This window comes from Hyla sarda, chromosome 3 (assembly GCF_029499605.1).
Source record: "Hyla sarda isolate aHylSar1 chromosome 3, aHylSar1.hap1, whole genome shotgun sequence".
Classification (NCBI taxonomy): Eukaryota; Metazoa; Chordata; class Amphibia; order Anura; family Hylidae; genus Hyla; species Hyla sarda.
Genome location: NC_079191.1, coordinates 262,662,064 through 262,683,747, shown reverse-complemented (window position 1 = coordinate 262,683,747; position 21,684 = coordinate 262,662,064). Strand labels below are relative to the sequence as shown.

The window sequence follows — 21,684 nt, the reverse complement described above, 5'->3', positions numbered from 1 at the left end:
GCCTGAAAGGCAATGAATTGGAAATTCAAAGAAAGGAAGGCGCTTGTTGCTTAGTGTTGTTTTTTTCTACTAAAAAATGATTACTAAGGGATGTAAATTGCATTTTGGATCATGCTCACATATACTATTAAATGAGCATAAGTTGTATGCAAAGTTTTTCACCATTTAAATAATCTAGTGGATGTCTCCACCAGTCAACAGCTGTAGCTTTATCCATTAATCCTAATTTGTGTATCTTGGGTTTGACCACATTTAATAACAAATTGATTATTATAAGTTTTTTTATTATTAAAAGTATTCTTGTTCTGATCTTATTTGCTATATTAGACATGCTATTTTTATTTCTAGACTGGAAAAGGTGGGATATCTGAAACAAGAATTGAAAAACGGATTGTTATCAGTGGAGATGCAGACATCGACCATGATGAGGTAAGTGTTAAGTAGACTAAACGTTTCTTTGAGAAAGCCATTCAGAATGGCGAAAACGTTTAGAGGAGAGGATTAACGTTTTAATAGCACACTGTACCAGTGACCTTTCTAGGTAGTACACCGAGTGTCCGAGCTGCAGCAGGGCACTGGAGTACACTATATAGCAATGATAAAATAGTAGTCTGTATGACAGACACTTTGCGATCTTATTAGAGAGGAATTAACTGGACACAGTGTTGCTAATTTTAAACACCACTGCCATCTAGTGGCAATAAATGTGCAACACACCAAGTTGAAAATTATTTTAATGAGTATAATTAAAATTAAAAGTTACATTTTATGGGTTATCTTTAGTCAGGGTTTTACCCTGAGGGGATTTATTCCCCAAGTAGGTTTTGCATTACTAAAATTGGCCCAGAAACCCCTAGGGGATTTATCTTGTGGCAGATTCCCTTTAAGGCCTATATACTTTGAATCAAAATACAAAAGAGTGCACTCATACAGGTTGCGGGACTCCAAATTAAATCTTAATAATCTTAAAAGTAGGGGGTACTTTTTTCCTTATACCTCAGCTGCTTTAGGACCTCTTTTTAAAAAATTAGATTACCTTTTAAGAAAAAAAGTGCAGTGTCTGAGGTAGTTCCTTCAAAGCCAATATACAACACACTACTTCTGCAGCAAGAGACAAGTAGTGTCTATTTAAAGGTATAATCATGATACATTATAATTGGTTGGTTTGATACACAGATTACAAATTGACTTCCTCTACATTATTGCTCTCCTATTCAGGTCTGCAGAATCCAGGCACTACTTTTAGATTTCTGTATTCTCTGTTGGAGAGATGAAATATGCAATATATACAAGATAACAGCCCTTTTTCTGTCTCTTTAGACCCAGTTTAAGGGACCTTCTTGTCAGTGTCCTGCCTGATCCTGACCCATCTTTATTGTATGGCCTTAAAGGGAAACTCTGGTAATAGACATCTTATGCACTATCCACAGGATAGGAGATACGTTTCTGATCTCAGGGGTTCCGGGTGCAGGGACCCGCCGCAATCGCTTGCCCGACACCCTGGTAATCCACATGCACGGAGTGAAGCTGTGGTCAACATGCCCCCTCCATATATCTCTATGGGAGATCCGAAGATACATGAATGTTGTATCTCCATCTCTCCCATAGACATGAATGGAGGGAGCATGTAGACCATGGCCACTCCGAAGCCTAGCACAGCTGGCGTTCAGAACATAAATGTTCAGATCACCAGGGTGCTGGGCCGGACATCACGGGGGTCCCAGCAGTTGTACCCGCTGTAATCAGACATCTTATCCCCTATCCTGTGGAAAAGGGATACTGTCTAGTACTAGAGTTCCCTTTTAAGTGGATGTCACTTAATAGTTGAGGATTTTATTGATGGAGAAGAGAAGTTGGGAAAAGCGCTTGGCTAAGCACTTCTTTCCCCTCTCTGTTCACTACTTAGTATGGGCTTACTATAGAGTCTGTTTCCTGCAGCGAGAAGTGGAGAGAATAGTTAAGCTGAGCGCATGTTCCGCGTCAGTCTCTAAATAGCTGGGGGTTTGAACACTCAGACCCTGACCAATTAAAACTTAACACATGTGCCTATGATATGACACTTAATATTCACAAGCTTACAAAAGGAGAATTATAATGGGTACTTCAAGAATTTAGTTTGTTGGGTTGATTCCAGATTTCATGTATTTTCAAATACATTTGCACAATTCCAACAGGTTAGTACGACACAATAGGTGAGGTGGTGGGTCACGTCCACTTGTTCTCGCAATACTACACGAGAGAGCGACAGTTTTTTGTTCTTTTCACTTTGTATTTCCAGATAGTAATTGTAAACAAAAGACTTTCACCTGTATTCTGACCCTGGTTATTTTAATAGGCATTAGCACAAGCAATTAAAGAAGCCAAAGAGCAACACCCTGACATGTCTATAACTCGTGTGGTGGTGCACAAAGAGACTGAGGTTACTGAAGAAGGTGAAGAGGATTAACCAGATGGTGAGTAATCATAAAACACAGATCCCAAAACCTAGATTTTAATTATGCCAAAGGGGTATCTACGAAATACCGACTAGATGTATTCATTATTTTTCGTCTTTAAAGAGGTTATCTTGGGAATTTAAAAAAATTAATAAATAAAAAACACATATACCGTATTTATCGGGGTATACCATGCACCGGCCTATAACACGCACCCTCATTTTACCAAGGATATTTGGGTAAAAAAAGTTTTTTACCCAAATATCCTTGGTAAAATGAGGGTGCGTGTGTGTGCATGCGTATACCTCGATACACCCCCAGGAAAGGCAGGGGGAGAGAGGCCGTGGCTGCCCGCTTCTCTTCCCCCTGCCTTTCCTGGGGTCTAGAGCCCTGCTGCCGCCGCTTCTCTCCCGCTGGCTATCTGTGCCGCTGCCCGTTCTCTCCCCCTGACTATCGGTGCCGATAGCCAGGGGGAGAGAAGGGGCAGCGGCAGCCATTGCCGGCGCCGCTGCCACGTTGCCTCCCCCTTCCCCGTTTGTATAATTACCTGTTGCCGGGGTCGGGTCCGCGCTGCTTCAGGCCTCTGGTGTGCGTCCCATGCGTCGTTGCTATGCACTGCACGGCGCAATGACGAGTGACGTCATTGCGTCTCGCAGCGCATAGCAACGATGCAGGGGACGCACACCGGAGGCCTGAAGCAGCGCGGACCCGACCCCGGCAACAGGTAATTATACAAACGGGGGAGGCAACGGGGCAGCGGCGCCGGCAATGGGTGCCGCTGCCCCTTCTCTCCCCCTGTCTGTCTGCGCCGCTGCCCCATTGCCGGCGCCACTTCTCTCCCCCTGGCTATCGGCGCCGGCAATGGGGCAGCGGCACCGATAGCCAGGGGGAGAGAACGGGCAGCGGCACCGATGGCAGGGGGAGAGAAGGGCCGGCAGCAGGGCTCTAGACCCCATGACAGGCAGGGGAAGAGAAGCCAGCAGCGATGGCAGCTCTCTGCACCTGCAAAGCCGTTGCAGTTCATTGATTTAAAGCGCCCACTTTAAATCATTGAACTGCAGCGGCTTATCGGCGTATAACACGCAGGTAGACTTTAGGCTAAAAATTTTAGCCTAAAAAGTGCGTGTTATACGCCGATAAATACGGTATCTTTCCTCACTACCAGGAGCCCTACAACCGCCAGGAGCCCTTCTCGCTTGAAGGTGGGTGTGGATTCCCAGTAAAAGTCTTAATAACTTATAACAGGACCTAATATGTGGCTTTTTCTTTCAATTTGGGCAGATTACATGGGGCAGATTTACGTACGCTAAAATTATAGCCAATCGTTTGATTCCCAATTTAATGGGCCTTATTGCAAGGGCAGGCAAGGTGAAATAAAATCCAAAGAATCCTTAACCCCTTAAGGACATAGCGTTTTTCAGTTTTTTGCATTTTCGTTTTCTCCTCCTTACTTTTTAAAAATCATAACCCTTTAAATTTTGCACCTAAAAATCCATACGATGGCTTATTTTTTGCGCCACCAATTCTACTTTGTAATGATATCAGTCATTTTAGCCAAAAATCTACAGCGTAACGGGAAGAAAAATCATTGTGCGACAAAATGGAAGAAAAACGCCATTTTGTCAATTTTTGGAGCTTCTGTTTCTATGTAGTACAGTTTTCATAAAAAAATTACACCTTATCTTTATTCTGTAGGTCCATACGATTAAAATGATACCCTACTTATATAGGTTTGATTTTTTTATTACTTCGGAAAAAAATCATAACTACATGCACGAAAATGTACCGTATTTATCGGCGTATAACACACACTTTTTAGGCTAAAATTTTTAGCCTAAAGTCTATGTGCGTGTTATACACCGATACACCCCCAGGAAAGGCTGGGGGTCTAGAGCCCTGCTGCCGGCCCTTCTCTCCCCCCGGCTATCGGCGCCGCTGCCCGTTCTGTCCCCCTGATGCGCCGATAGCCAGGGGGAGAGAAGCGGCGCCGACAGCCAGGGGGGAGAGAAGGGACAGCGGCACCCATTGCCGGCGCCGCTGCCCCGTTGCCTCCCCCCATCCCCGGTGGCATAATTACCTGGGTCGGGTCCACGCTGCTGCAGGCCTCCGGCGTGCGTCCCCGGCGTCGTTGCTATGCGCTGCACGGCGCGGCGCATGAAGTCAGTGCGCCGCGCCGTGCATAGCAACGACGCAGGGGACGCGCGCCGGAGGCCTGCAGCAGCGCGGACCCGACCCAGGTAATTATGCCACCAGGGATGGGGGGAGGCAACGGGGCAGCGGCGCCGGCAATGGGTGCCGCTGCCCCTTCTCTCCCCCTGGCTGTCGGCGCCGCTTCTCTCCCCCTGGCTATCGGCGCCGGTACCGATAGTCAGGGGGACAGAACGGGCAGCGGCGCCGATAGCCAGGGGAGAGAGAAGGGCCGGCAGCAGGGCTCTAGACCCCCAGGAAAGGCAGGGGGAGAGAAGCGGGCAGCGACGGCCTCTCTCCCCCTGCCCCGGGGGTGTATCGGGGTATACACGTGCACACACGCACCCTCATTTTACCATGGATATTTGGGTAAAAAACTTTTTTTACCCAAATATCCTTGGTAAAATGAGGGTGCGTGTTATAGGCCGGTGCGTGGTATACCCCGATAAATACGGTATACGTTTAAAATTGTCCTCTTCTGACCCCTATAACTTTTTTATTGTTCCACGTACGGTGCGGTATGAGGGCTCATTTTTTTTGCACTGTGATCTGAAGTTTTCATCGCTACCATTTATGTTTTGATTGGACTTTTTGGTCGCTCTTCATAAATTGTTTCATTATATAAAAAGTGACCAAAAATACGCTATTTTGGACTTCCACGTACGCCATTGACCGTGCAGTTTAATTAACTGTATATTTTTATAGTTCGGACATTTACGTGTGCCACATGTTTATTTTTATTTACACAGTTTTTTTTTTTTATGGGAAAAGGGGGGTGATTCAAACTTTTATTAGGGAAGGGGTTAAGTGATCTTTATTAACTTTTTAAAAAATTTTTTTTTTTTGCAGTGTTATAGCTCCCATAGGGGGCTATAAACACTGCCCACATTGATCTTTTACACTGTTTACTGCAAAGCCATAGCTTTGCATTGATCAGTGTTATCGGAAGTTGATTGCTCAGGCCTGGATTTCAGGCTTGCAGCAATCAATCGCCGTTTGGACGCGCAGGAGGCAGGTAAGCCACCCTCCTGCTGCGTCCCAGTTGATCGGGACATCGCGATTTTATCGAGCTGTCCCGATCAACCCGACTGAGCTGCCGGGATGCTTTTACTTTCACTTTTAGACGCAGCAATCAACTTTGATTGCCATGTCTAAAGAGTTAATGCCGGACATCTGCCGGAACGGCGATGTCCGGCCTTAGCCACGGGTCCTGGCTGCTGATAGCTCCTGAGCTCGCTTCATAACCCTCCCGTGCTGCCAGGGGTATTCCGGGCAAAAAAATGTATGTTATGTGAGATGTGTGATCGCAGGGGGTCCCATTCTATGCGGGGGCTGCATCTCAAGTTTCAGTGTCTCCGGGTTTCCAGGACTGGGGACGTGACGCCACGCCCCCTCCATTCAGGTCTATGGGAGGGGGCGTGATGGCCATCACGCCCCCTCCCATAGACATGCATGGAGGGGGCATCACGTCACGTCTCCAGTCCCGGAAACCCAGAGGTTTCTGAAGCTTGAGACGCAGCTCCCACATAGAATGTGGGTGCGGGGGGTCCCGTGGGGGGGGTCCCAGCTGCTGGCCTCCAGCGATCACACATCAAGGATAGGGGATTAAATGTTTTTGCCCAGAATACCCCTTTAACATTTTGTCACATGTAGAGAGACTCCAAATTACAGTTTTGTTTCTGTCTCTGGATGCTTCAAAGGCGTTTGACCGAATTAACTGGTCTTACGCCTTCTTGGCTTTGTGGAAAACTAGCTTTGAGGGGGCACTTAATGCTATTAGGGCTCTATATTCTAACCCTTCTGCCCAGGTCTTTACAAATGGAGCATTGTCGGAAGCCTTTGGAATCTCTAATGGCACCTGCCACGACTGTCCCCTTTCACCCCTAATTTATATTTTATCATTAGTACCACTGGCACAAGCTATTAGGACTGACTAACACATATCTGGTATTAAAATTGGCTCAACTGTACACATGATTTTGCTTTATGTAGATGACCTTATTCTTACATTGTCTGACCCATTAGAATTATTTAAATGAAACAGTCACAAGATCTTCCCTTCAACCTTACACCCAATACGTTATTTTTTTCTCAAATCCACATATCAATTAGCCTGGCAATCCACTTATATTAAGTATTTGGGCATTTTTGTTACCAACACTTTCTGGTCCTTATACACTGCAATTCACCTGCCATTACCTCTGCCATTTCTTAAACAACTGCAGTCAGACTTGAATAGCCATAAGAAGGGGGAGATATCCTGGTTAGGTAGAATTGCGCCATTTTAGCTCACGGAACACCCGCGATCACATCACAGGGGGTTTCATGAGCCCCTTTGAGTTACCGGAGATCTTTTACTTTACTTTTACTTTAGACATCGAGATCGGCATTGATCATGGCGTCTATAGGGTTAATGACAGGCAGCGGTGGGATCGCCGCTGACTGTCATTAGCAGTGAGTGTTTGGCTAATGACACTCGTTTTTCTGAAGCGGTCGCTTTAAAGGGGTACTCTGGCCCTGAGACATCTTATCCCCCTCCCATAGACTTCACGGGGTGGATGTCTATACTCCAGCCCCATGGTCACCACCCGGATGTTTGTGAGCTGGCACCGCGGCGTGCAGCTCAAACAGGTGTGTGGCGAATACAAGATTACTGGGGTCCCCAGCGGCGGACCCCCCCGTGGTGAGACATGTTATCCCCTATCCTTTGCTTGGGGATAAGATGTCTCAGGGCCAGAGTACCCCTTTAAAGGCTCTTAAGGATTCAGGATGTACAGATACAACTGCTCTATTAAAATAAAAGCTTAGCTGTGATGGCTTTCTATGGGCAACATTAACAAAGTTGTTACAAATAAGTAGAGGAATTAATAGATGAACACATAAGTAACGTGGCGTTTATTTGTTTTTTTATGTGTAAAGTAAATGTTCTCAAATGACACATACATACATACATACATACAAAACATTCAGCGTGACCTAATATCATTTTTAATAGATTTACATCCTCTCATTTTGGAGAAGTACTTATAATTTGTTAACTCTGATAAGTTCACCTTTGTGCTACACAGGTCATGAAAGTCTTATATATATTTTTATTTATTTATTTATTGAAACAAAATGCTTTTCAAATGATATGTGGTTATAGTTTTGCCTAGAAAAGTAATTTAAGAGCCATTTGCAGACAACCTTCAAATTTAAATTTTCACCAGTAGGTGTCAGCAAAACATATGAGATCCAGGCAAAAAAGTTTAAATCCTGACTGTAACATATTATAGTTAAATCAGGCGCACTGATTTTTCTGTTACAGGTGGCTTTTTCCCACAATAAGATGTCATTCCAAGCCTAATGCTTGCCCAAATCCCACACCAAGTGCTGTGTGGTTCGGTAGTCACTTTCTCTATGCTTTTGTAGGCACCACTTGATTTGGGTGCATAGAAAAACTGACTTCTGGTCCACATAGCTGCGGCTGGGGCTTAAACATTGACATGAGTGAGCAGAATGACCGGTGCGGCATTATATTGTAGAAATACAAGTACTCACCTAGTAAGTGAAGAATCAGTGCAGCTGTTTAACTGTAGTATGTTAAGGCCTGTGAGAAAAAAAAGTCGTGCTGTGTTACACACTCCTGTAAAACACTTTCTTGACATTTTCTTGCCTTTTATTTGCAGTTAACAAGCAATTACTACCATTTGTATTATTAATAAAAAATATATATATAAATATATAGTGTAATTATAAGTAGTCAAAAGAAAAAAAGAAATAAATATATATATATATATATATATATATATATATATATATATATATATATATATATATATATATATATATATTATATATTATAATAGTAAATCAACCTTTTGATTTACCCTTTTATATTATGTAGGATCCCATGCATGGCACACTGGGAGTTCAGCTAATGTCTTATCCTCCACTCACCTTCAAAGCTGCACAAAATCTTTTGGCAAAAGATAATAGCTACATTATATTTACAAGATAGAGACTGGTAAGAGTATGTGTGGGAAAAGTGGCCCAGTTACTCCAGCAGTAAGGGACTCTAAAGTTCCTGATGGCACGCTTGTCTTTAAAGAGTACCTATCATGATCTTGTTACATTTTAGAATCCTCCAAGTTCACTACCCCCATCATGATAAACCACCCCCTGCCTTGATTTTTTTTAAAGTTTTCTACCTTGATATTGCTCTCTAATTTATTCTCAGTCAGATTCACAGACAGGGGAGCAGCAGGCGTGACCTCATCTGAAGTCATACAGGGGAAAACTTTCTCCCTCACTCTGTTACACACAGCCCAGAGCAGTTTAGTGTGAGGTGAGCTATGATTGGCTAAGGCTGCACACACAAGCCTTAGCACTCCAGACTGCTTTTTCTGATTTTGGACTTCTGCCAGTCCAGCAGGAGTCCAAAGTCTGTGCAAGAGATAGAGGGAAATGTGCTCTGGACCAGTAGGGAGACACCTAGTGGCAGCTTTTATTAAACACAAAACATAGAAAACTTCATTTTTTTTTTTTAAACAAAGTACATTAGATAGATTTTTTTTATTTACCATAAGGAGTGCAATAGCAAAAATAAGTTTTAATGAGAGTGCCCATTTAAGAGTAATGTGTCATCAAAAAATTACCTGTTGTTTAAAGCAAGTGTTTGTTACACATTTTGGTGATGTCATTCTGGTCACTAGGCCAAATAAGCTGACACTTTTTGGTCTGTGTCCTGTATCACAGATTTAAGGTGACAACAGTGTTTAGATAACGTGCTATTCACAAAAGCTACTTCAGCCTCCACCCCTCCATCCCTGTGAAATAACATCTACACAGGTCACAGAGCATACCTAGAGACCTCTCCGATTTAAAGATAGGGTCCAGACTATTATTTCTATGTCCAGGGGGCTTGCAGCTTGCTGTAAGCATATCTACCGTATATACTCGAGTATAAGCCGACCCGAGTATAAGCCGAGACCCCTAATTTCAACCCAAAATCCCAGGAAAAGTTATTGACTTGAGTATAAGCCTAGGGTGGGAAATACATCATCCCCCCCTGTCATCATCCAGACCCGTCATTAACATCCTCATCATCATCACCGCCTGTCATCATCCAGACCCTCATCATCATCACCTGTCATCATCCCCTTGTCATCATCCCACACATCCCCCCTTCATCATCCCCTTGTCATCATCCCACACCCCCCCTTCATCATCCCCTTGTAATCATCCAACACCCCCTTCATCATCCCCTTGTAATCATCCCACACACCCCCCTTCATCATCCCCTTGTCATCATCCCCACCCCCCTTCATCATCCCCCCCCCTTCATCATCCTCTTGTCATCATCCCACACCCCCCCCCCCTTCATCATCCTCTTCTCATCATCCGCCCTCAGTGGTCTTCAACCTGCGGACCTCCAGAGGTTTCAAAACTACAACTCCCAGCAAGCCCGGGCAGCCATCGGCTGTCCGGGCTTGCTGGGAGTTGTAGTTTTGAAACCTCCGGAGGTCCGCAGGTTGAAGACCACTGCGGCCTTCAACATCATCCAGCCCCCTCTCACCCCCCTTTAGTTCTGTTCAGTACTCTCCTCCGCTCGGCGCTGGTCCGGTCCTGCAGGACTGTCCGGTGAGGAGGTCGTCCGGTGGGATAGTGGTTCCGGGCTGCTATCTTCACCGGGGGCGCCTCTTCTCCGCGCTTCCGGCCCGGAATAGAGGCGTTGCCTTGACAATGACGCAGAAGTACGTTGGCAATGAACGTACCTCTGCGTTGTTGTCAAGGCAACGTGACTATTCTGGGGCCGGGCCCGAAGCACTTAGAAGAGGCCTCCCCGGTGAAGATAGCAGCCCAAAACCACTATCCCACCGGACCACCTCCTCTCCGGACAGTCCTGCAGCACCGGACCAGCGCCGAGCGGAGGTGAGTACTGTACAGAACTAAAGGGGGGTGAGAGGGGGCTGGATGATGTCGAAGGCCGCGGTGGTCTTCAACCTGCGGACCTCCGGAGGTTTCAAAACTACAACTCCCAGCAAGCCCGGACAGCCGATGGCTGCCCGGGCTTGCTGGGAGTTGTAGTTTTGAAACCTCTGGAGGTCCGCAAGTTGAAGACCACTGCTGGTGGGGGAGTTCACTCGATTATAAGCCGAGGGGGGTGTTTTCAGCACGAAAAATCGTGCTGAAAAACTCGGCTTATACTCGAGTATATACGGTAAATGCTGTTAAAAAAAAACTGCTCAGGCAACATGTTTTAGTATCTGTCTCTAACCAGGGAAAAATGATAAAATCTAAGCGACCAATTTACTCCCATATTCTTTTTAGTTCTGATTGCATGCAGACAGAATGTTTTAAATCTTTGTCTTTGCAGCAGGGCTTCAGACTTGGAGAAAGAAATGTCTAGACACCATTGGCTAAACCATTTGATGGGAAACTGACAGAAGAGTCTCCCGCACTATCCGGAATATACAGGATTATAGTGTGCATGTCCCTCTTTCAAATGACGTTTGCCTCATCCAAATCCATCTAGCTAGTAATGGGGGCGGGTTGCTGGGTTATTATTGCTAATACATCCATGGTAAAGACCCCATTGCTAGGTTCTTCAAATTACTGTATATACTCGAGTATAAGCAGAGTTTTTCAGCACGATTTTTCGCCCTCATCTCCGCTCCTGAACTAGTGACACTGCATTGACGCCACCGCGCAGGGACATCACGGACATCTGCTGCGCACGGCAGTCCCTGCGCGTCGTCGTCAACGCAACGTCACTCGTCCGTGGCCGTCCCGGAGCGGAGAAGAGGGCCTCCCGGTGAAGATGGACAGCCCGGAACGACTAACCCTCCCCACCGGACTGTCCCTGCAGCATAGATGGCTGAAGATGGAAAGCCCGGACAAGCTCACCCTTCCACAACTGGGGAGGTGAGTAGAAAACCAAAAGGGGGGTCTGGATGATGACTAAGGGATTGACAGGCGGTGATGATGAAGGATTGGGGGGATGACGTATTTCCCACTCTAGGCTTATAGTCGAGACAGTAACTTTTATTAGGTTTTTGGGGTAAGATTAGGGGCCTCGGCTTGTATTCGGAACGGCTAATAGTCGAGTATGTACGGTAGTATAAATATATTTTTGCTCATATCTTCTAAACAGCTAGACAGATTTGCATGAGATAGAGGGAAAGGGTTGCCCGCACTATAATCATGTATACTCAAATTAGTGTTAGTCAATCTCCTGTCAGTTTTCCTTTAATTATATTGTTTTCTTTGCAATTTTGCTGAAAATGTTGAAACGCGATTTACATTAACGACACGGGGCGTACATGTATCTATCAGCAGCCAGGACATACCCCTAATGTCAGACATTGGTGAACTCACTGATATTCAGCATTAACCTTTCCTATGCCGCAATCAAGTTGATTGTGGCTCCTAGAGTTGTTAAAATGCAGTTACCAGTCCTTTGGTGGGACTGATTAAGACCTCCACAGCATGTTTGTGAGGTGCCAATAAGCCTGCATAAAAGCAGAGGGTCCCTACCTGCCTCCGTACCATCCGATCTAGTCTCTGCTTCTCAAACCTGCTTCTGCACATAGCACAGCATTGTTTAGTGTTTGCAGTTTAAAGATTGCAGGTAATAGTATCCTGTAGGGACTTTAAAAACTGTAAAAAAAAAAGTTTAAAGAAATGATGATAATGCGAATAAGCCCCTTCCTTAAAAGTTTAAATTACTTCATTTTTCCCATTTTTTAAATAAAATTATGTAAACAATAATTGCTGCTTGTGTAAATTATTAAAATATACTTTATGCCATTCATTAATTATTATAATAAATAATTTTTTTTGGGGGTGGGGGGGGTGTAAGAAGAAAACAATTTTAAAGAGAACCTGTTATGAGATTTTACCATATATAACGGGTGGCAACGTATTATATTTGGTAAAACCTTCCTCTTTACCATTCCCAGGAGGCGTTCCTGCCAGCAACAATAATAATAATATTAAGTTAGAAAGTTTCCCCCACCGCCCCTGTAAGTAGTCCCTGGGCAGGGAGCTCTACTCACCTAGTCCTGCTGCGTCGGCTGTAGAAATGCCTCCTCAGGATGATTGACAGCCCGTCCATGGTGCTAGTCACCTCTCTGCTCCGTAAGCAGATAAAGCAGAGAAATAACACAGGCTGTGAGGGTGTGTGATTTCAGATGGAGTAGACTGGGCAAGGTGAGTATAGCTCCTACCCAGGGGACTACTTACAGGGCTTTCAGGGGAGACTTTCTAACTTCATACCCTCACCATCCCTGCTGGCTGGAACATCTCCTGGGGATGGTAAAGAGGAAGATTTTACCAAATATAATGTGTTTCCACATGTTATACTGTATATAGTAAAATCTCATGACCGGTTCCCTTTAAGCATAAACATTTAAAAGTAATAAAATAAACAAAACCTTTATAAATTGGGTATCAGTGTGATTATATTGCCCTACAGAATAAAATAAACATGTAATTTAACCTTTAAGTGCACAGCGTGGAAATGTAAACCTCCAAAATTTGCTAAATAGTATTTTTTTTTCTTCACTTTTGCCCAGCCAGTAGGTTATTTATTTATTTATTTTTTGCTTCGCCATAGATTTTGTGGTAACACGTGTGATCTCATAACGTAGTACAATTGATCCTGCATAAAACGAGCCCTGTAAGTGACAAACTAAGAGACTTAAGGGTATTAAAAGCTGAGGAGTTAAAAATGAAAATGCAAAAATGAAAAATTGCTGTGTCTTCTGAGGGTTAAATGTTAAGTATATATGTAACTGAGTGAAAATGTAAAATCCCTTTTAATTGTTGCCGTTTGGTTTCCAGTTTGAATCAAAAGTGGGTTGTGGTTAATTTATTAAAAATTTTTTATATACCTTTAATGATCTTTCTCTTTATCATAAATCCTGCTGTGTCAGATTTTCTTAACCCTGACTATAGGACACATAACTTTTTTAGTTTAGCAAACAAGAAAATCCTTTGTTGAAATGTCAGTTAACACGCTATTTGTTTACAGCTCTATACAGGGCTTCACAACCCTGAAAGAAGATTTTATGATAACATTTGTAGGATTGATTTGGATGAAAAGAGAATTTTTACTTTGGCAATCAATAACTCTTGCAAGTACTTTATTCAAATTACCATCTCTCTACGTTTATTTTGAAAAGTTATTTGTTATAGTACCTTCCCAACATTTGTTATAATGTTGCTAAAATCTGCATAGTTGTAAATTTTTTAGCTAAGGCTGGGTTCACACTATGATTTCACTCTACGGGAACCGTATCCGGCTGGGGGGAGTGAAAACCAGGCACTCCTGTATCCCAGCTGGACCCGGCCCATATCTCATTCATTTGAATGAGCCGACCGGAGTAAAACAGTGACTGTATGACTCCGTCGGCTCATACAAAGGAATGAGATACGGGCCTGGCCCAGCTGGGATACAGGAGCGCCTGGTTTTCACTCCCTGGAGCGCCCGGTTAGTTATGGATCAAAATGATCATCCTTCCATAGGTTCTCAGCGATTAATTGCAAAGTTGTTGGAAGTTTTAAGAAAAAATATGACATTAAGGGTAGTTTGGTACTTTCCAATTTTTGGCACAATAAGAAAGAAAAGTTTAGTTTTTTACAGATTCACAACAATAAAACTTTGAATGGTGATTATTTATAAGTTGCTCAGCTAGGAGTTAAATATATTCTAATTCCTCCCTAAAGCTAAATTAAGATGACCAGATGATGTGGCGGTAATATGTGATGAGCAGTGGGTACAAATCTAGTGCTGAAACACTAAATCAACAATATCTATAATGTTCATCACTTTCATTATCAGTTATTTGGTCTCACACGGAGGAATAGACAATGAATTTACTTGCATAATTCAGTGCCAGTATTCACCTCCAATTCTGCCTTTAATTAAAATTTTCATTGACTTTAATTGTCTTTCTGCTGCTCTGTTCACACTGAGGAATTTCTGCAGGTCAAATTCCGACCCTGAATTGTTTTCTTCCGGAAGATTAAACATGTTCATTCTTCTGGCGGGTAAAAAAAAGACCATTGAAGTGCTTAATGAAATGAGTTCGGAGTGGATGTGAAACAGACTTTTCGCACTGAAATTTAAAAGACTTGAGAGCCAGCCTATCGGTGGTTGAAGTACTAATCCTCCAGATTTCCTCTTTAAAATTTCATGTCCTATTCTTGTCCAAATTCGGCACAAATTCTGTGCAAATTCCACACTAATTCTACTCCAAGGTAGTAGATAGCAAATTTGCTGAGTTTCCTGACTGAAATTATTCCTTGTCAATTCCTCAGTGTAAACATACCCTTAGTGAAAATCCAAGGCAAATACAGAGTGGGGGATGGACACTGCAATGCTCACTAGATCAGCCTAGGTTGAGCGTGATATGGAAAAATCCTGGTGAAGGTGTACATGGGGTGCTCGACACTAGCGGACTATAGCATTTCCACAATATCAAAGGCAGAGAGAAAAAGAGGTCTACACTCACCATGTAGTTGTAATAAAAGACAAGACTTTATTGTAGCATGTTCATACAAAAAGCAAGGCGGACAAAAACTAAGGCAGACCTGCAACCGGAAGATGCGTCCGTGACTCAAAACAGTGTTGTTGTTCCAGTGATATGCTCCCACTCCTAGGCTCTGCAGCCACCTTCCCTCCCTGTACCTGGGTGAAACCTTGCTTTTTGTATGGACATGCTACAATAAAGTCTGTCTTTTATTGCAACTACATGGTGAGTGCAGACACCACTTTTTCTCTCCGCCTTTTGTATTGTAAACATACCCGTACATTGCAGATTTCTTATATTTTTGTGTATCTTTTCAGATTGAAGTCCACAAAGATTACAGTATGAGGAATTTCAGCCACACAACTGTGTCCTGCTGCTAAAGTTACAATAGACCAGGATCGGCAAGCATGACAGGACACCTAAAGGTTAAGATGCCAACGTACAACCTCAGCTTAACACCTGACTTGCGCTTTTTCAATTCTTTCTGCTTGTTTAATTTTGATAACCACTTCCTAACCTTCATAGCTTTATAGTAGAGTTTTGTTTGCACAACTACTTTCTATTTTTGTAATTCTTGGTTGTATGTTTGTGAACAATAACCTTTTAAAAAAAACAAAACAATAAAAACAGACCTCTGATCTGAGGATGCAGAAATCTGTGTAACTAATGTAGTTTTCCCACTTTTTTTGTACTTTTTCTTTTTTTCTTTTTTAACGTCTTAATGAACACCTCTTTGTGAGGTCATTTGCATATTTACAGAATATTGAGGTGGATTTTTTGTACACGTTTCTTACAGGTTCCAATCCACTTTCACATTCATTGGTGTTTATTTTTTTTTCTACCACCACTTGTGTTTTAAAGGTTTATTTCGAGTTGAGAGGTCAAACAGTTGCAATACTGCTTTTTTTAAATCTCATTCTAAAAACTTTCCAGTGGACATTTTATATGTATTTGAAGTTTTTATTGCTACATAGTATGAAGGAGGTCAACAGAGGGATGGCAGTAAGTTAGATATTATATCATTAATTCTGCCCAGCTGAAATGAACACTGCCTTTGCATTTTAGAGAAATACAACTGAAACACATTCCAGGAAAGATGATACAAATGTACCATCTCTCCCAAAAAGAGGTAAACATTTGGCAGCTTGAAGCAATATTGTGCTGTTTGTTAATGTATCTGTTAAACCCATGTTATTGAAATCACATATGTAAAACACTTGTTTTTTTTATCTGTGTGTACATTGTAGAGCTGTCAGAAACCTAGTTAAACTGATGTACCTTTCAATGCTTTGTTATGATTTATACAGGTTTTGGCATGCAGAAAGATACAACACTTTCTGATTTTGCCTGTGACTACACTCACCTTGGTTACATTAGGAAATGTGTATTTTGTTTCTCTCCTCTTCATTTACAGTTGACTGTGTATAGTTAAACTACCAAATTAGATTCATAGCAGCTTTAAATTGTATTAAGAATATTTTACTTTCTGTAATACGGTTAAAATAAAGTTTGTTTATTCTATTGAATACTTGTACATGTTTAGCTACTTGTTAAATATTTCCAAATCTAATAAAGAAAAAATGCATTGGACACATGGAAATGATCCCTGCCCTTTTCCTTGGCTACAATGCTGTATATATGTTTGTGTGCTGCCTTTCTGTCATTGCTTCTGCATTGCATTCTGTCCATACATATTATTATGGAAAAGCAGGGGTGTTAGATGAAGAAAATGGGGCGATAGGGCTAGTCAGCATTATTCCAGGATGGACGTTCACATGGTGATGGCACTGAAACTGTAGCTCTATCAGACAGCTGTCAGTTAATGCTAGCCTGCTTTGGACCAGTCTGAATGGTTCAGGCTCTGCCATTCCTGTGATTGTTCAGTCAGAAGTGACTGACCAATCACAGGCGATATTTGGCCTTTTTCCGCTGTTTACTGACTCTGAGAAGCTAATTTCTGTGCTAGAGTTGGTGGTGTATAATAAAGAGAGCCCACAGAACAGTGTAAAATAACCAAAATAAAAAGCTGCAATCGCTCCCACAGTGTCACAGCAGCACTGAGCCTGTCATCTGCTTTCTGCAGCAGCCAGCTCCCAGTGCTGTGAGCAATCGCTATCAGTGTTGTCCTAAAAGTCTCCATAACCCCCTTTAAGCGATCAGCAGCCTCTTGTTTTTACAGGTCCCTTAGACAGAGGCACGTCAGTGGTGACGTTCTGCTGTCTCAGCAATCATCAGTAGTCTCATCCTGCAGCAGCATAGTGCACCATAAAGTTAATTTCCCACACCCCCAGGTATCCCCAAAAGTGATTGCCTGTGCAGTCTAAAATGTCTAAAACAAAACACATAACCCTAAATTTAGGAGAATGCACATTTTTCAAATTATTCTACATTTTTGAGTTTTTCACAAAAGCTGCTAAATGCATTGATCAAAATAACATAAATAATATATGATTTTTCATGCGTCACATGGATAATTTAAAGCATCTCAAAGATATAACAGGTCTTATTTGAAAAAGAGGTCTTGGACATTTAAAAGGGTACTCCGCCCCTAGACATCTGATGTCTGATAAGATGTCTGATCAAGTGGGGGGCCCCTGTATCTCACCCCCCCCCCCCATCATCAGCTGGAAAGGCTTGCATTGAGGGGGTGGGGCTTGACATCACGATCCTCCTGACCCTGTATCGTGAGTCATCAGGCACAGAGCGAACTTCGACAGAGATTCTGCAGGAGAGACCCCCACGATCAGACACCTCATTCCCTATCCTTTGGATAGGTGACAAGATGTCTAGGGGCGGAGAACCCCGTTAACCCCTTAACGACACGGGACGTAAATGTACGTCCTGGTGAGCTGGTACTTAACGCACCAGGACGTACATTTACGTCCTATGCATAACAGAGCATTGGAGCGATGCTCGTGTCATGCACGGCAGGTCCCAGCTGCTGATTGCACCTAGGGACCCGCCGGTAATGATCGCGGATGTCCGCCATTAACCACTCAGATGCCGTGATCAATACAGATCACGCCATCTGCAGCATTGCGGACGCTTAAATGGCTGATGGGATCGCCCGCAGCGCTGCCGCGGTGATCAGATCATCCAGAGCAGCAGACAGAGGTCCCCTCACCTGCCTCCACTGCCTTCCACGGGTCTTCTGCTCTGGTCTGCAATCGAGCAGACCAGAGCAGAAGATGACCGATAATACTGATCAGTGTTATGTCCTATGGGGACTATTAAAGTGTAAAAAAAAAAAGTACAAAAATGTGAAAAACCCCCTCCCCAATAAAACTTAAATTGTCCCATTTTCCCTATTTCACCCCCAAAAAGTGTAAATTTTTTTTATTTTATATACTTATTTGGTATCGCCGCGTTTGTAAATATCCCAACTATTAAAATAAAATGTTAAAGATACTGTACGGGGAACGGCGTGAACGTAAAAAAAAGTCCTAAATAGCTGCTTTTTTATAACATTTTATTCCCAAAAAATTTATAAAAAATGTATTAAAAGTTTTTTATAAGCAAATATGGTATCAATAAAAAGTACAGATCACAGCACAAAAAAATGAGCCCTCATACTACCGCTTATACAGAAAATTTTTAAAGTTATAGGTCTTCAAAATAGGGGTATTTTAAACGTACTAATTTGGTTAAACAGTTTGCGATTTTTTTTTTTTTTTTTAAGCGCAACAGTAATAGAAAAGTTGACCCAAAGAATAAAGAACACGTCATTTTTACCGTAAATTGTACGCCGTGAAAACAAAACCTTCCAAAATTTGCAAAATTGCTGTTTTCTTTTTAATTTCCCCATACAAATAGTATTTTTTTGTTTGCGCCATACATTTTATGGTAAAGTGAGTGATGGCATTACAACGGACAACTAGTCGTGCAAAAAACAAGCCCTGTTACTAGTCTGTGGATGAAAATATAATAGTTAGGATTTTTTGAAGGCGAGGAGAAAAAAACGAAAACATAAAATTGTCTGAGTCCTTAAGGCCCAAATGGGCTGAGTCCTTAAGGGGTTTAGGCCTAAATTTGCCCGACCCTAAAGGGTAATAAATTAGCCGTCACAACATTGTGGCAGTGTATTTGTGTAAGCCTGTTAAGGCTGTGTTTGGCAGGTAGCGTCCGCAGTTTGAATTTCCTGCCACTTTTCGGAGCCCCGGCAGCCGCTCAGTCTGTCGGAGCCTCGCTGTTCCTGAGCTTACGTCAGATGGGCAGGGGCAGCAATCAAAATTAAAATAAAAAAAATTAAAAAATTGTTTGGTTTTGTCACCAAAATAGGTCAATATATAGGTCAATTACGGATACAACCTGTCACTTTATTCTGGTTGACGACAATATCGTTATGCTAACTTGCTGGAGTAGGGGGTATTACACTTCAGGCCAGCAACATCTGCAGAGGGAAAACATTACTCCAGGTATTGTTACTGACATGTTTTCAGAGCGACAACATTGACATATAGGTGGCGTATTAACGACTTGACTGCCACGTTTGCAGGGGGATACACTGCATTGTTTCTGACATGTCTTCAGAGCAATAACCTCTCATCACATAGGTATTACCGGCATGCCTGCCATGTGTGCAGCGGGTTACACTGCATTAGTTTATGTTGCTGACTTGTCCTCAGAGCAATAACCTCATGACACACAGGTGGTTTATTACCAGCTTACCTGCCACGTCTGCAGGGAGATACACTGCATAGTTATTGTTACTGTCATGTCTTTAGAGCGATAACATCGTGACACATAGGTGGTAGTTTACCCGTTATGCCTTCCACCACTGCAGGTGGATGCACTGCGTCGTTATTGTTACTGACACATCTTGAGAGCATAACATCTCGGCTCACGGGTTATAAAAGAAGCACAATGGTTTCGCAAAGACCTGTCACTTTTACAGGCATGGTGGTTACACAAATATCTGGCACCTGGCGATGCACAATAGTTACCCAGAGACCTGTCACACGTACAGGCACGATGGTTAAGATTTGTCACCCCTGTGGGCACAATGGTTACTTAAAGACCTGTCACGTGGCAGGCTTGATGGTAAAGATGGCCAGACAGAACTCGTTCTGTCATGCAAGGTATTTGCTTGAGTTTACAGAAGGGGATGTCTGATGCACTCAAGTATTTGGTATGACCTTGTGATCGTTTTGAACTGTAACTTAATGCTAGTTGTTTGAGTTTCTGGCCCTTTACATATGTGCCATTGCACGAGGTTATGGCTCGCTATAAGCAAATATAGTGAGGTTAAAGGAGAACTGTAGTGAAAATTATTACTTTTCCCTCGTGCCCGGGCTACAAAAAAAAAACTTTAACGCACCTTCCAACGTTGCACCAATATCTGTGTCCTGGTCCTCCGGTGCCTGTCTTCTGCTTCCTGGGGGACGGTGAGTCATACTGCAAGGAGTAAATATATACCAATACCACCACATGACAACTGGATAATACCGCCATACTGTACTTAATAAAACCACTATACACAGACCAGTATACTATAAAATATCTGTATACAATAAAACAGGACCATATGGTGGTAGATAACAGCTGTACACAGGATCTGTATACCATGTAATTGATTATATACAGGACCATATGGCAGTAGAGAACAGCTGTACACAGGATCTGTATACCATATAAGTGATTACAGTTAGATTTTCGGACTCACAATTACGTCTTTTCTGATCAGCGTCGTCCTCTTTCCTTTTCTTCTCTGTCCGGATAAGACTGCCATGTCTATCTCTTAACATCTGCAGAACAAACATGTCAGACTCTGCATTTTTCCAGTGCCCTCCCCTCCTCTACACAATCTTTCCATATATAGGCCCACACATCTATGTCTTGCATAGTAAAATGGTAGGTAGATCAGGAAGCCAGATATGTAGGTAGGTAGAGGGCTAGCTAGGTTGTTAGGCAGCCATGTATGAAGGCCAGGTATGTAGGTAGTTAGCCTGGTTTGTAGGTAAGTAGTTAGGCATCCAGGTATAAAGTTAGGCACCCCGCCTTCCCCGTAGGTATAGGCAGCAGAGTTAACCCCCTTTCACTGCAGGTGTAGGCAACAGAGTTAACTCCCCCTTCTCTATAGGTATAGGCAGCAGAGTTAATACCACCCTTCTCTGTAGGTATAGACAGCAGAGTTAACCCCTTCCCTGTAGGTATAGACAGCAGAGTTAACCCCTCTCCTTCCCTGTAGGTATAGGCAGCAGAGTTAACCCCCCTTCCCCAGCTATAGGCAGCAGAATGAGCCCCCCGCCCTTCCCCATAGGTATAGGCAGCAGAATTACCCCCCCCCCTTCCCCATAGGTATAGGCAGCAGAGTTAACCCCCGATCCCAATAGGTATAGGAACAGAGCTAACCCCCCTTTCTCCTTAGGTATAGCAGATTACCTCCCCCCTTCCCCGTAGATATAGGCAGAGTTAAACCCCCATTCCCCATAGGTATAGTCAGTTACCCCCCTTTCCCCATAGGTATAGGCAGTTACCCCACCCCCCTCTTCCCCATTGGTATAGGCAGTTACCCCTCTTTTTCCCCATTGGTATAGGCAGTTACC

General features: G+C 43.1%; 1 protein-coding gene across 15 annotated transcripts in view; it reads left to right on the top strand.

The window, feature by feature from the left end:
• Nucleotides 1-16,760, top strand: part of EPB41L2 (erythrocyte membrane protein band 4.1 like 2) — a 148,807-nt gene extending 132,047 nt beyond the window's left edge. For 10 of the 15 annotated variants that reach the window (XM_056566550.1, XM_056566549.1, XM_056566548.1 and 7 more), the window contains 3 exons: nt 349-429; nt 2,336-2,453; nt 15,457-16,757. In XM_056566550.1, coding sequence (XP_056422525.1) covers nt 349-429; nt 2,336-2,446 — 192 coding nt within the window. In that variant the 3' untranslated portion in view covers nt 2,447-2,453; nt 15,457-16,757. Of the gene's footprint in view, nt 1-348; nt 430-2,335; nt 2,454-8,508; nt 8,629-13,638; nt 13,742-15,456 lie in introns of those variants that run through there. The other 5 variants (XM_056566539.1, XM_056566538.1, XM_056566535.1 and 2 more) reach the window with 3 other exon arrangements.
• Nucleotides 16,761-21,684: the final 4,924 nt, after the last annotated feature.